The sequence below is a fragment of the Leucopleurus acutus genome (assembly GCF_964270905.1).
Source record: "Leucopleurus acutus genome assembly, chromosome: 4".
Taxonomy (NCBI): Eukaryota; Metazoa; Chordata; class Mammalia; order Artiodactyla; family Delphinidae; genus Leucopleurus; species Leucopleurus acutus.
The window spans coordinates 25,887,348-25,901,843 of record NC_139146.1 but is presented as its reverse complement, the minus strand read 5'-3'; the positions used below and the strand labels follow the sequence as shown (position 1 = coordinate 25,901,843).

At 37.7% G+C, this 14,496-nt stretch overlaps 1 protein-coding gene across 1 annotated transcript in view; it reads left to right on the top strand.

The window, feature by feature from the left end:
* UGT8 (UDP glycosyltransferase 8) overlaps positions 1 to 13,109 on the top strand; it is a gene marked incomplete at both ends in the record, with an annotated part of 59,103 nt that extends 45,994 nt beyond the window's left edge. The window contains 4 exons of the mRNA XM_082838395.1: positions 3,604 to 3,746; positions 5,408 to 5,484; positions 8,030 to 8,249; positions 12,746 to 13,109. Coding sequence (XP_082694521.1) covers positions 3,604 to 3,746; positions 5,408 to 5,484; positions 8,030 to 8,249; positions 12,746 to 13,109 — 804 coding nt within the window. The remainder of the gene's footprint in view (positions 1 to 3,603; positions 3,747 to 5,407; positions 5,485 to 8,029; positions 8,250 to 12,745) is intronic.
* Positions 13,110 to 14,496: the final 1,387 nt, after the last annotated feature.

Genomic DNA, 14,496 nt, shown 5'->3' with positions numbered 1-14,496 from the left:
CTTTGGGGGTTTTCTTCAAGTACTTCATATATTTTAATTCAATTTAACTTTTTAATCCTTCTGTAATTTGTGTTAGTGGAGGGATCTAACTCACTATTTTTTCTGAATCAGTAGCTGGAGGCCTCCTCTCTCCGCTGATGAAAATGCTGACTTCCTATCTTCCTTCTAATAATGAAGACATGCATTGTGATGGTTCTAGATTCCAGAGTACATTTTAATATCTTGAAGGGTAAACTCTGTTCTTTTTCAGAAATTTCTTGGCCTCTCTTGTACATTTTCTTTTCTAAATGAATTTTAGGCTCAGCTTTTCAAGTTCCATAACAATCCTTTTGGAATGTAGGCTGAGGATGCATTGAACTTAATTTTATAAAAAATCAGCATCTTCATAACTTTGATGTTTCCTTCCCAGCCCACGTTACATCTCTCCATTTGAATAGATTTTCTTTTTTGTCCTTCGGTAAAATTGTCTTGTTTTCTTTATGTGCATCCTTAGGTTTACTCTAGTCTTAAATATGTATTATTTTTGTTGATATTGTGAGGGTTTTTTTTTTTCAGTCCAATTTTTTAAGTTGGTATTTGCCCCAGGACAGGGGGTTTCTAAAGTACCTATATTTTTAACAGTGGTAAGTTTCTGGAATTGGGATTTTTTTTTTAACATTAATTACATTTATTATGAAGGGGGCGGTTTAGTGAAGAGTTGTTATTAAATCAGTTTATATTTTATAACTGATGGGGTCTTAAATTCCAGAAAATATGGTACATATATAGAGAGTTGAGATGCCACCTGGCCTTCCAGCCCTTTGGAGACCTAAGCACACTTTTTGTGAAGTTCTGGTTCCCAAGTCTTCACTATAAGTTGAGCAAATTCTAGATCCCTTCGGCCTCTGGCTCTATGCTACCAGAAGGTCACTGTATCAGCCAAACCCCAAACCCAGCCCCTTCTACGTTCTCATAAAACATGAGTCACACCAGACATTTTCTGAGTTGAGGCTGCAGATTGGCGATCACAGATCACGGGGAGGGGTTACATCCCCAAGCGGCCCAGTGGCCCCTGCCCCTCACTCTCTCTACTCCGACCTCTCACTCCCCTGTTCCATCTCCAGCTCAGGACATGGCAGTGGGGATATCACCTTGGGGCCTCACTCTCCCCTCTAAGCCAAGTGCAGTGTTATCTTCTAAAAATGCTGAGTACTTTCCCTGGAGGGAACCATGATGAATAAAATTTTCTCTATTCCCTTCCATACAAATAAAGATTATATACTTGAATATATTCTTGTTACGGCTAATGACTACGGTAGGAAAAAAGCTGGAAAAATAGGTTTATGGATTTCATTTTATATCATGCAAAACAAAGAACAAACATGTATACAAAGAGTCAGTTGAAACTCAAAGACCTTTTAAGTCCTCGGGAAACAAAATTTAAATGTTATTCCCATAACGCTTAGTATTTCTGAATGTAAACATTTTGCAAATGGCATCGACCCTGAAATTTTTGTCTTTAGAGAATTGGATAGTAGGTGATAAATTATTTGAAGACAAACCATAGGGAGAAAACACCATATGAATTCAGATTATTCTACTGTGCAGCATTTATATTTGTTCTAAGTATATCTGGCTTAAGACTATATATAAATTGAAAATTCTAAATTGTTTAGTTTCTTACTTTGAATCTACAAGTTACGCTGTTAAATTTTCAGCACGTGATAGTCTTGGTAAATGTGGTAGAATATAAGTTAAAAGCTTTAATCCACAGTTGATATATTCTCGATTTCTTTTATATGTTCATAAACAAATAGAGTTTCCTGGAAAATGAGGTGTTTTGATAAGGTTTTCTTCCCTCCCAAATAATTATAGCCTATTTTACTACTCAGTAGCTGGAAGGATGTACCTCCTTTCCATCATCACTCTTGGTCATATAATGACACTATTCACTAATTCATTTGAGGCATAAAATGTGGTCCCCTCTTTCCTGCTAAGAATATAAGTGTGATAGAGCCAGTTAACACAGATCTCATTGAGAAAAGGAAAAGAAAAGGGAAAGAAAGCAAAGAAAATAAAGACATAAAGAGGGCTAACATTCCATATAAATACTCAGTATTGAGCTATGTGGTGATGCTATTGCGATGATACTACTTACTGTACTGCTTTTTTTTTTTTTTTTTTTTTTTTTTGCGGTTATGCGGGCCTCTCACTTCTGTGGCCTCTCCCATTGCGGAGCACAGGCTCCGGATGTGCAGGCTCAGTGGCCATGGCTCACGGGCCCAGCCGCTCTGCGGCATGTGGGATCTTCCCGGACCGGGGCATGAACCCGTGTCCCCTGCATTGGCAGGCGGACTCTCAACCATTGTACCACCAGGGAAGCCCCTTACTGTACTTCTTACCTCCCAGCTGCAAATCAGGTTATGCCAGAAAGTGGTGTGAAATGCAAAGAGCACGGGCGACACAGTCATCTTGGTAACTTCTTCATCCTGAACAAGAGACCTACCGGGTCTGCGAGATATAACAGTGACAGCTCACTCTGCACGTTATGAATACACAGTGCGTTTGTCCCGTTTCCATGACTATATTATGGCCTAGGTGTTGCCAGTAGACGGCATGTTTGTTTTCCTTACAACAGAATTATGTATTCTTCAAAGTGCTGTGGCTTTATTCATTTTTATATGGGAAACTGAAGCTCAGTGTCTTTGACAAAGACTTATTCAAAGGGATAACTTACCATAAAAAAAGCTGGTGCCTAGAGAATAAAATAAAACAAGGGTGGTATCCCTTAAAACGAACTTCTTTCAACTTCAGTTAAATCAGAAATACTGGTAGAAATGTGTTAATGTGTCTTCCTCTGAAATGAGTATTCCTGAAATTTGACAGTTGTCCCTATTTAACATCAGATATGCCATGGCCCCTTATCTATTAGCTGTAGATGGACATGTTTGAGAATTTAGCATTTTCCCACAAAATGAGAGAAAGCTTCTGCTCAGAGATTTCCAGAACCCCTGGATGCCTCACTATACAGTATGCATGATTTCTATTCTGTGTGAGTTGAAGAAATAATTAGAGAAATAGTAAAACTTGTTAGGCCTATGGATGTTTGGAATTATTAGCTAATTCCTTCTCTTTCTCAGTCATTAATACAGTATGCTCTTCAGAAATGAAAATTATCAAACTTAGACCAAGATAAAATCAGCCCACTCCTAAAATAAAAGTCTCCCTGGGTGTGTGTGTGGGAGGGTGGTAGTTAATGTCTTTGTCATGTGTCTAATCTTTCACTTATGTCCTCATACAAATTTATCTCTGACCGTATTTTAAACATGAGTTTCAATTTTTTGTTTTTTACTTCTGTCTGAGCTCTTAGGTCATTAATTACTGATTTTTTGTTGTTGTTTTTTGATCTTAACCAAATTAACTACCTGCCCTCCTTATTTTAGTTAGCATTATTCAGTGAAATATTTTTTAAAAAAAGCAGTTATCTAAAGGAAAATATTATATTATCTTCACTATTTAATTAAGAAAATTATCTGAAGGCTTATTAAAAACTGGGCTGTGATGACACTGATTCTGAGCTGTGTTACTCCTTCATAAAATTAACTGCCACATTTTGATTTGCAGGATCTCCAAAGGTGGGTCAATGGTGCTAATCAACATGGCTTTGTCCTGGTATCTTTCGGAGCTGGTGTCAAGTATCTGTCAGAAGACATTGCTAACAAACTGGCAGGAGCTCTGGGGAGACTGCCCCAAAAAGTGATTTGGAGGTAAGGTAATAATATAGGTTGTTTCTTCACTCTTGATTTTCCATATCCTCTTACTTAGCCCGCAGGTCTGAGTAAAGCACAGCCCATTGATTCCCTGGCAATATTAGCAGGATGCCTTTGACTTTTCATTTTGTTTCTTAGTGTATCGAAATCTAGGGATTAACTTATATAATACTCTGTGATGGTTAAAAAGACATCTAGCCCATAGCATAAAAAGAAGATCTGATACACAATGATGTATTCTTGTGATGGGTACATTTTTATGTTACCCTCATTTACCCTTCTATTATTTATTATCACTTAAAAATGTGTAATTGAATGCATTTCTGTATACTCCTTCAAGTCAGTGTTGGAATGAGGAAAAAATGATGGATGAATGATTAAATAGGTAAAATATTTCATGGAGCCTTTTGGGCTCCCACTTTGTCTATAAATACTTCCGATTTCCTTTATCCAAGAGACTAGGCCTTTAAAAATACAGTAACTTGGGCTTCCCTGGTGGCGCAGTGATTGAGAGTCCGCCTGCTGATGCAGGGGACACGGGTTCGTGCCCCGGTCCGGGAAGATCCCACATGCCGCGGACTGGCTGGGCCCGTGAGCCATGGCTGCTGAGCCTGCGCCTCCGGAGCCTGTGCTCCGCAACGGGAGAGGCCACAATGGTGAGAGGCCCGCATACCGCAAAAAAAAAAACCAGTAACTTGCCAATTAATGCTAGTCAAAACAGACCCCACTTCTTCTTGGAGGCACTGCCAACATGTGTCTGTCTCTGGAGTTTCTAACGCAGTGTCTAAACTTGGATCTGGACACTTATTTAGTGTGTATTTACTTAGTACCTGTCCCCACCATTGGGCTCTAGGGATACAGCAGTGATCAAGGTCAGCCCCAGTGTCAAGCCATTACAAGTAGGCTCTGAGTAATAGGGGTTTTTCCTTTGTAACAACTGTGATTAGCTCCTCCTTATCCTGGCTAAGCTATGAAATGGATACATATTTTATTCCAATGGTTTAAGACTTCTCCCTTTGGATTCCAGTCCTATTGGATTTCTTCTATTAGGCTTAACCCAGAAAGTGCCCCTTCTACTTTATTTGGAACAGTTTTGTATCTGCTTATTTCAAACTCTTGCCATTCTCTCAGTTGATAAGCACTGTATGGTTTATCTTTCAAAGATCAAGGCAGGAAACAGCCTAATTATGTCCTTTGCCCCACAGAACTGTCTCTGGGGCCCAGCTAGAGAAGAGTACTTCCTGCTTTCTTCCAATTCTTGAGCCTTCCCTCAGTTTCTGGGTGTCCAGGTGGGAGCTATTGACTGCCCAGTGGTGGCCCTTGCTGGTCGTTCCTGTTTCACCTTCTAGCTGGTAGAAAATGACTTTCTAGCATAGGGTCATTTGGTTGCTATGTCCCCCATCTCTGTGGATAGGGGAGGAGAGCTGAAGGAAAATAGATCTCAGTATAATCAGAGTGTTTCTTATTTATCCCTCAGTCAATGAAAATGTGAAAAAGAAACTGAAATTTTTGTTGTTACTAAAACATTTCTTCCCTCTTAAGAATGTCAACGAAAGATCATGTAACATTTATTTTAAATCCAAAAATTTAACCAGAGAGTTCATACGAGGAGTAAAGTGTGATTTTTTGGAAGATTCATAGTCTGGTGTAAATTTCAGGTTTTCTGGAACCAAACCAAAGAATCTGGGAAACAACACCAAGCTCATAGAATGGTTACCACAAAATGACCTGCTTGGTAAGTAAGTGACATGTGGGTGCTTACTTGGCTTTTAGATTTTAATTGTGTAAATGTGAGTTTTACACTCGAGTGGCTTATACAATACATGTATGGTGTATGATAGAATCATTATGTTATCTAGTGCGTTAAGTCCTGGATTTCAGACCAACAAGTCAAACCTTTAGTTATTGGCAAATAATTTTAAAGTATAATCATTTAGGCCTATAAATTAAAATTTTTAGACCAGTCACAAATTTTAATTTTCTGAAAAATATACTTAATACTATATAAGCTAGTGGTGAGTAAAGTTATACCTAGTTATGTCGATCAGCTAAAAGTAGTAAAATTAAAATAGTGAAAACTTAGATTTATGTTATAGTTTTACTACAGATGTATCCAAGAACCCAGAGAAATTTGAAATTATTCATTTGTTTGAAACCACAGAGAAGCAGAAAGCCAAAATAACAGTCAACTTATTTTAACTTTACTTGGATTATCTGCCTAGATTTTACCCTAAATCACTGGGCACTTTTGAACACATTATTTCTTTTGATTTATTTATTTCTTGGGGTTCTGATCCTCAACTCAAAATTAAAATACCAATTATATGTGTATCTTTTAAGATATCTGAATCTGAATCTAATTCTGTTTAATAAGCACAGATAGTAAAATGTAAATTGTTTTATTCATTAAATCTCTAGGAAAATATAAGGCCATATTATTCTTTAAGAGATTACTTATTAAGGAAATTATAAAAATGTTACTGATTTTGGCAATATTGACCATCATTTGTTCAATAATACTAATCTAACAGATTATGTAGAAGTAGCTTTAAGTTATATTCTTAAAAATAGACTTTTAAAGAATATCTTTTAGAAGCTAAATTGACCCCCTAAAAACCTGCAAATTGAATTTTGTAACTGAAAAACAGTAAGTATATAGATAAATAATTCCTTTTGTTTAGTTTATTATAAATGTTATTCTATAAATGGTAAAACTGAGAAAAAAATAACAAGACAGTTTACCTTTTTTGATGTTTGTATTTTTTTTCTTTTTTATGTCTTTACTATTATGACTTCAGATTCCATAGAAGGTAGGAAGGAAGCAGTAAATTTAAATAAGATATCTTGACCATCAGCCATCTCATTTCAGCAGGGGCTCTGCTGTCTGGGAGCATCTAAATTGGTCTTATGGGTTTTTTTCTGCGAGGCTCTACAGCGAGGTGTAGCTACACCCAGAGGCCCTCCTCAAGTTCACATCTCTTCTGGGTTCCTTAGAATCTCAGCTCTCTGCGTTTTCTGAGATTAGCATCCTTTTTAACTCTAGCCATGACCTTTGTGGGTCCTCTGTTGGTTTCTAACTATGCTCAGAAGATTCCTCCAGGATGAAAAGCAGGAACCAAGTCAGTGTCTCTCCCCTCCCCTCCTCTCATGACACTGCCCCCTGCTCTCCATACACCAGCTCTGCATTATTTTTCACTGCTGGGCTTGGTGATAATAAAGTTTTGTTTAAAGAAAAAAGGTTGGTTCTACTACAGAAAAGAAAGTTTGAAATCCACTGCGAGGGTAGATCCCTTAGTTGGGCTGAGTTGAGAAGCCGCTTATGGGTCAGAGCAAGAGACACTGAGTGACCAGCCTGCTAGATGTTGAGGTGGGAGAGTCCTGGAGCCCCATTGAGACCCAGGTTCACACACAGAGTTTGTTTTTTTACTTGATGTATGTTTATCTTAAATGTTTGTGTTTTTGCAAGCTATAATTCCTTTCTGGCCATAGAGCACCTATCCTGAGTGCAGTGTTTCTTTGTCTTACACTTTTTATGTAAAACTTTCTGCTCAGAAGGAGATCTGGATTTTTAAATACCTCATTAATTTTGATGAATTATCTCCTTTATCTCCATGACAGCCAGATGTTACGTGATGTCCCATCTCTTACAACTAACTTTTGTAACTGTCTGTCCCTACATGTTTTTATACCTAAAATGTAAAATCAGACCCTAAGATTGTGTAGCACAGGTGCTGATATGACTTGAATGTTGTAAATGCTAAGCACCATACAATGTTCCTCTTTGGGTAAGCACAGAAACTCTTCATGGACATCTGGAATCCAGCCCCACATTTTTACATATGTTTTTTTGCAAAGTGTGTTAGACTTTAATATAGATAAATGCTTGAGTAGCCAGAAAGTGAGTGTCTGTGTTTAGTAGAATGTGATTGCCCACTGGTACTTTTTGTCATTTCTTGCTTTCATTGATATCCTGTTAATTATTGGCCATTTGAATGCAGTTGATATTTGTGTTTTGGGAGAAGATATTATGATATAATTCTTAAAGTTATAAATATTAGCTTAAAAATGGCTTTTAACTGATATATGTAAATCAGATAATTATGTATATAACAAGCATTGTAATTGGTATAGAGCAGTAATCTGTGAAACTGTGCCTTTAAAAATCCTATATCTGAAATGCATGTTTATTATAATATCAGCTTTTAAGAAATTTCTGGAAAATCTCTTCCTAGAACAATACACAATATTCTAAGTTGTTTTCTTTTTTAATCCTTCTTTAGGGCATTCAAATATTAAAGCCTTCCTGAGCCATGGTGGTTTGAATAGTATTTTTGAAACTATGTATCATGGTGTTCCTGTAGTGGGAATCCCACTCTTTGGAGACCATTATGATACTATGACCCGGGTGCAGGCAAAAGGTATGGGAATACTGCTAGAATGGAAGACAGTTACTGAAGGAGAGCTGTATGAAGCACTAGTGAAAGTTATCAATAATCCCAGGTAAGGTTTCAATTAATATTAAAGCAGATGAAATATATATACCACAGCACATTGTCAATAGCTGATTATTGCCAGTAGGTTGTCAATAAACCAATTATAGAAATATCCTTTAGATTCCTGTGTATAATGCCTTGTGCATGTTTCTGTCATTTGGAAAATAGAAATAGCAATCATTTGGCCAGCCTTGTATGACTTGAATAATATTCTACCAAGGTTTGACAAACTAAGGAAAAACTACCATGGGAACCATTGGGTCCCTACTGTGTCCATTTTTGTGTCCTTTATCTCATTTTGATGCTCATAAAACTATATATCACCGTTCTCCTTATTCATATGATAGAGATGAGGCACTTGAAACTCAGAGAGCTTATGTAATTTGCCCATAGTTACAAAGCTATTAGAGTAGGAATTTGAACCAGGACTGTCTGATTCCAAAGCTGGTGCTCTTGATACTGCCTGGTGCTGGGTTTCCCTAGTGCGGGGCGTCAATGAAATGCCAAGATTTTTTTACTCAGGTGAATGACTAGTCAGAATCTTTATTTTATTTTTTTTCTTAAATTCTTGATGTGTCTTGAGTTAACCCAGTTCACAACTGAGCCTGAAAGAGTAGAGAGTTGGCCTGTGTAGTTTTAAAACAAAGTAACAATATTTCCCATTTTTACGTGACATTTAATTGATCTTGCCTTTCAAATGGCATTAATGTCTGAAGAGTGTGAGGTTCTTCTGTTTATACCCAGGGTAGATGGCATAACAGTAGACTGAGAAACACTGCCATATTCTAAGAAACAACCAACAATAAGAACAATTCTTTCATATAAAGCGATGTAGCTTTTAGGTAAAAGGCTGGGTTCAAGTGCACTGCAGTTCATTATGCTGTCTTATGTGGGCTTGGAGGTGGCCTTTGTGTGCTGACCCCTTAGAGGATCCAGTGTCTCGGTCACAGCTCTTGGCACTTGGATCAGTATGTTTGCTGATCTGAGGTACCTGACTGTGAGATCCCTTCATCTGTGTTCTGTAGCCTTTCTTTTAAAAGTCTAGTGTTTTTCAAAATGTGATGTTCTTATGGAAGATGATATGTATCATATAGGCTTTTAAAGGAAGATTTGTACAATGCAGCCCTCAAGTAGAGTTTGTAGAGAGATAGTGGCAGAGCTGCCGAGATTGGGTCGGTTATGCAGAAAAAGCAAAAGTCTGGATCATCCACACAAAATCAGTCTGGCTGTGTTCTGTGAGGTGTAAAAGGGGCCAAGTCAGAGACCAGGCTATAGTCTTAGGTCACACTGCGATTAAATCCCAGCTATGCCATCTTCACGTATACATATGTGCTTGATTTCAAACTAGGTTTTATTTTGTTTAGTGAATAAATTTATATTCTTCCACAAAGTATCCATATAAGATAAATAATTAGTTATTTGCATATAACCCTTGAAAAGTTTAAATATTTAACTAAAGCCTTTTGCACATTCAGGGTAGGAAGATGTCTTTATTCATTGTAAAAATGACAATGATTCAGGTAGTATGTTCTTTGCTAAAAGTAATTATTGTAAACTTAAGGCATTTATCTTTTTTGTTTCAAATACATGATAATGTTCCATATTTAACATGCCATAATTATTGAAAAGGCTGATTTGATTCACTAATATTGTGTCCAAGATATTCTAGTTTAAACCAATAGTGCTAAAGAAGTATCACTTATTTCTTTTTTACTCAACTTGAACCATGTCTTCCTTCTTCCCATACGAGTTTGGGTTTATTTACTGAAAGCTATTGCTTTTGTTCTTTGGAAGGAATTCTTTTGAATCTGGAGATTTTATTAAAGCAAGTTGTAGAGAAAGATGGGTAGTTAATCCTTATGAACTTAACACACATCCAGCCCTTGGTTATTACTTTTTTTTTTTTTTTTTTTTTTTTTTTGCGGTACACGGGCCTCTCACTGCTGTGGCCTCTCCCGTTGCGGAGCACAGGCTCCGGACGCGCAGGCTCAGCAGCCATGGCTCACGGGCCCAGCCGCTCCGTGGCATGTGGGATCTTCCCGGACCAGGGCACGAACCCGCATCCCCTGCATCGGCAGGTGGACTCTCAACCACTGCGCCACCAGGGAAGCCCAGTTATTACTTTTGATAGGAGACACTTCCCCTTTTGTAAAATAAAATGTGCAAGTCACATGAGCCCCTTACAAGGTAATTTGTTTTATTAAAAGTAATTTTATCCAAGACATTCATAAGGAGAGTTTAGAAGTGGCCTTAAGTGACCATTTTAATCACACTGTTCTTTTTTTTTTCCCCGCAAACTTTATATTCCTACTGGTAGAAATTTTGGGTTGTCAAGCAAACTATGCTGAAAGGACAATGCCACTTGCTACCTCTGAAAGGGGGAATCTTGGAAAATTGGGCCGGGCAGTGACTTAATGAGTCTGCTCTTGGGGAGAAGTAAAGGTCTGAGCGATGAGGCCCTACTCCATACTCACGTAAGCTGAGGCAGGTAAGGACTGGTTCTGGACCAGTGAGCCTACTGGAATTTCATAGGTGGCAATGAAGCCAGAGTCCCTGCAGAAGGATCTTTGTCACATGCAGTCTGTTTAATCATCTCTAGAGAATGGGCCATAGTCTCATGACATTAAGGTACCTGAGGACCAAGATTGTTTTTAATCCTCCTTCTTCTATGTTAAAATAGAAGGTTGAATTTCATTTTCTAAGATACCATGTTTCACTTCCGTATTTTAAAGATGCCCTTTTATCCTGTAAGAATTTTCTCACAAAACAGAGTAATCAAAAGTTTCTAATTTACCTTTTGCCATTGATTAGAAATAATGATAGATTACAAAGCAAGGCCTCTTAATAGTACAAGGAATATTACAGGGATGGCCTCTTAATATTTGGGTGAGGTTTTACACTTTTAAACCAACTGGGTTTATTATATAACAGTAATTTTGTTGTAAGGCTAGGATGACACAGAAAATGGGCTTTTTCTTTTTAAAAATTTACTTATATAAGTATTCAAAATACAAGAAAACAATTAACAACAGTTTACAGTGTTCTATAGTTTTTTCACAAACTTTTCAACACATGGTAGACAGTATGGCTTAGGAGAAAGATCATGGACCCTGGGAGGCAGGAAATTAGGGCCATGAGGGCAGTCTTTTGTTTTTGTATTTGTTTTTTTGTGGTACGCGGGCCTCTCACTGCTGTGGCCTCTCCCGTTGCGGAGCACAGGCTCCGGACTCGCAGGCTCAGCGGCCATGGCTCATGGGCCCAGCCGCTCCGCGGCATGTGGGATCTTCCCGGACCGGGGCACGAACCCGTGTCCCCTGGATCGGCAGGCGGACTCTTAACCACTGCGCCACCAGGGAAGCCCGAGGGCAGTCTTTTGGATGATCTTCCCACCATCAGTCTCTTCCTTTCTTTAATCCTATCCCTGAAGCTCTGGTTTAAAGCCAGTCTCTCTGATTTAATGGTCTTTGATTCTAAGAACAGGGCTGCATATCTTGTCATTCTGAACACACGTGAAGGAGACTCACTTTCCAGTCTAATTTCCAGCCAAACACCCCTGTGCTACATACTCTTTCCAAATAAGTTTGTTCTGGGCATACTCTTGCCCTCCCACCTTTATTACTTAGTTCACACTCTTCTCTTGGCCTAGCAAGTTTTCACATGTCCAAACTTTTGTTCCTGTATAAGGCACAGCTCGAGGGCCACACCCTCCATGATGTGTTTTGTAATCCTTCCATGTGGAAACTATTTCTTACGTTTGAACAATGCAATCTCTAATCAGAGATCCATGCTCAAAGGGGCTTTGTGCCAAAGATTGGCATAGAAATGTACAGTTAAATATTTTTGATCCTCTTATCAATCATTTAAGAGTGTTCTCTTTATATGTATGTATATACATATACATATATGTATCTCTACTGCATATAATGTCACTCACATATGGCTTCATAGTGTTTGTCAATTCCTTTTCATCTGTTTACTAAATATAATAATCTCACTCTGTCAGCTAGTGCTGTTTTAAATCAGAACAGAATTAAATGTCACTACTAAAAGGAAAAGGTGTTGGGACAAAATTCTGCATTTTTTCCCACCGTCCCTCTGTTTTAGAATCTAATAAATTCACTCCTCTTCCTGGTTGAGACTCATTGATTAATAGTATTTAAAAGCATATGAAGAGAAGGATTACGTGTATATAAGAGGCATGGTCTAGTGTAGAAGGAGCATGGGATTTGGAGTCAGAAAAACTTGAATTTGAATCTCAAATTTGTAATCATGGTCAGGTCACTTGGTCTCTCTGATTTTCATTTTCCTTATCTGTGTCAAATTTATTTTACTGTGTTAGTATAAGATAATGTGTTGAAAGCACTTATCACAGTGCCTGGCACATACTGGGTACTTAATACAGGATAGCTATTTTTATTATTTTCCCCATTTTTAACTTTAGGGAGTTATGATCCTGAGCCTTGTAGCTACATGATCATTCTGTGTCTTACCTCCACCTCATAGCTACCGTCAGAGGGCTCAGAAGCTTTCAGAAATCCACAAGGATCAACCTGGGCACCCTGTCAATCGGACTGTCTATTGGATCGATTACATTCTGCGTCACAATGGAGCCCATCACCTACGTGCCGCTGTCCATCAAATCTCTTTCTGTCAGTATTTTTTACTGGATGTTGCCTTTGTGCTTTTGCTTGGTGCTGCCTTGTTTTACTTCCTCTTGTCCTGGGTCACAAAATTTATCTACAGTAAAATCAAAAGTTTGTGGTCTAGAAATAAGCATAGCACAGTTAATGGACATTACCATAATGGAATCCCCAATGGCAAGTATAAAAGAAATGGCCACATTAAACATGAAAAGAAGGTGAAATGAGCCAACAGCCCACCTGATAGTAACAAATCTGTTCAGTCATTGAATTTTTATTGCTATAATTTAGTCTAACAACTACTAAAAGGAAAACATCAGAAAACAATTCTAACACTCCCTTATCTGATCTTACTAATGAAATTCTGTGGAATTAAGATGGCTGTAAAAAGCACAGACCTAAAAAGCAAAAATGTATTTTATGCGAATACTGATGCAGAGAGTTTTGGCACTGAACCTTTTAGAAGCCTTAATTATTTAAATCAATTAAGTGACCATGTCAGACTTTAGTTTTAAGTCTTGATATATGTGTGTCCCAGATAAGGAATGGTTTCTTTTCTCTTAAAAAAGATTTGTTTGTATATGTATGTGTGTGTGTATGTTTCCTAATTAAGATTATTTCAGCCAGCTGCTTGTTACATTTGTTGACGGTACAACGCATTGAAGAATGAAATAGAAAGACGGTTAGGATCCAGACGTTTCTCTTCTAGAATTTCATATATGGGGGGCTCAGAACACTACCATGAAAGAACACTTTTCCCTCAAAACTGAATGCAGAGGAAGAAAATGAAAAGATAGATGACACCGGTTTTTGTACTTTTAGGGTTTTTTTGTTTATTCATTTTAGGTGTTTTGTTTTGTTTTAGTTTTACTTTTCTTACAGACTGTGGATACTTCTGGGGGAAAAAACATACAATTAAGTAAATGTATAAATTGGTTGTCACGTTTTACTTCTATTTTCTCCCTACCAATAATTTGCCTCTGGGAGAATTTTATAGTTTTTTTCTATTTCATTTTAATGAATAACAGTATGTTAAATGTGTAATTAAAACAAAGCAACAAAGCTCTGACTTTTGTTCAGAGTACTGAAGATTACTGCTTCTATGGCATCTTTAAACAGGGTTGTTATTTGAATGTTTTGTAACTGTTTGATGGCTTTTCTGTAATGTAATTTTTGAATGTTCAGGTGTGGTATTTCCAAAGTTTTAACTTTAACAAAACACCTCCTTCATCCTATTTTGTTGTCTGGGCCACACAGTCTGTTACATAGGTGCCAACATTTAATTCTTTTCATTGGAACATTTGCTTTTCTCCATATTGGTACCTGCTTTGTCTGAGAGGTTTGAGATCTGGTTACCAAGTCAAACTTTACATGTTATACAGAAGTGACAGAGAAATTGTACTACTTGTTTGTGAAAATGAATTCCCACTCCCCTCCTCACTGCCTTCACCCTCACTTCAATCCATTGTGGCTGACATGGGACAGGAATAGTATTCATTTGAGGATAGGGGTGCAAGTCACAGACATCACAAAATCAGGACCTCCCAACTGAACCGTTCACTTGCTGGCAACTACGAGTTTATTCCCTGTCATTCTGTTTACTTAGCATTTGCA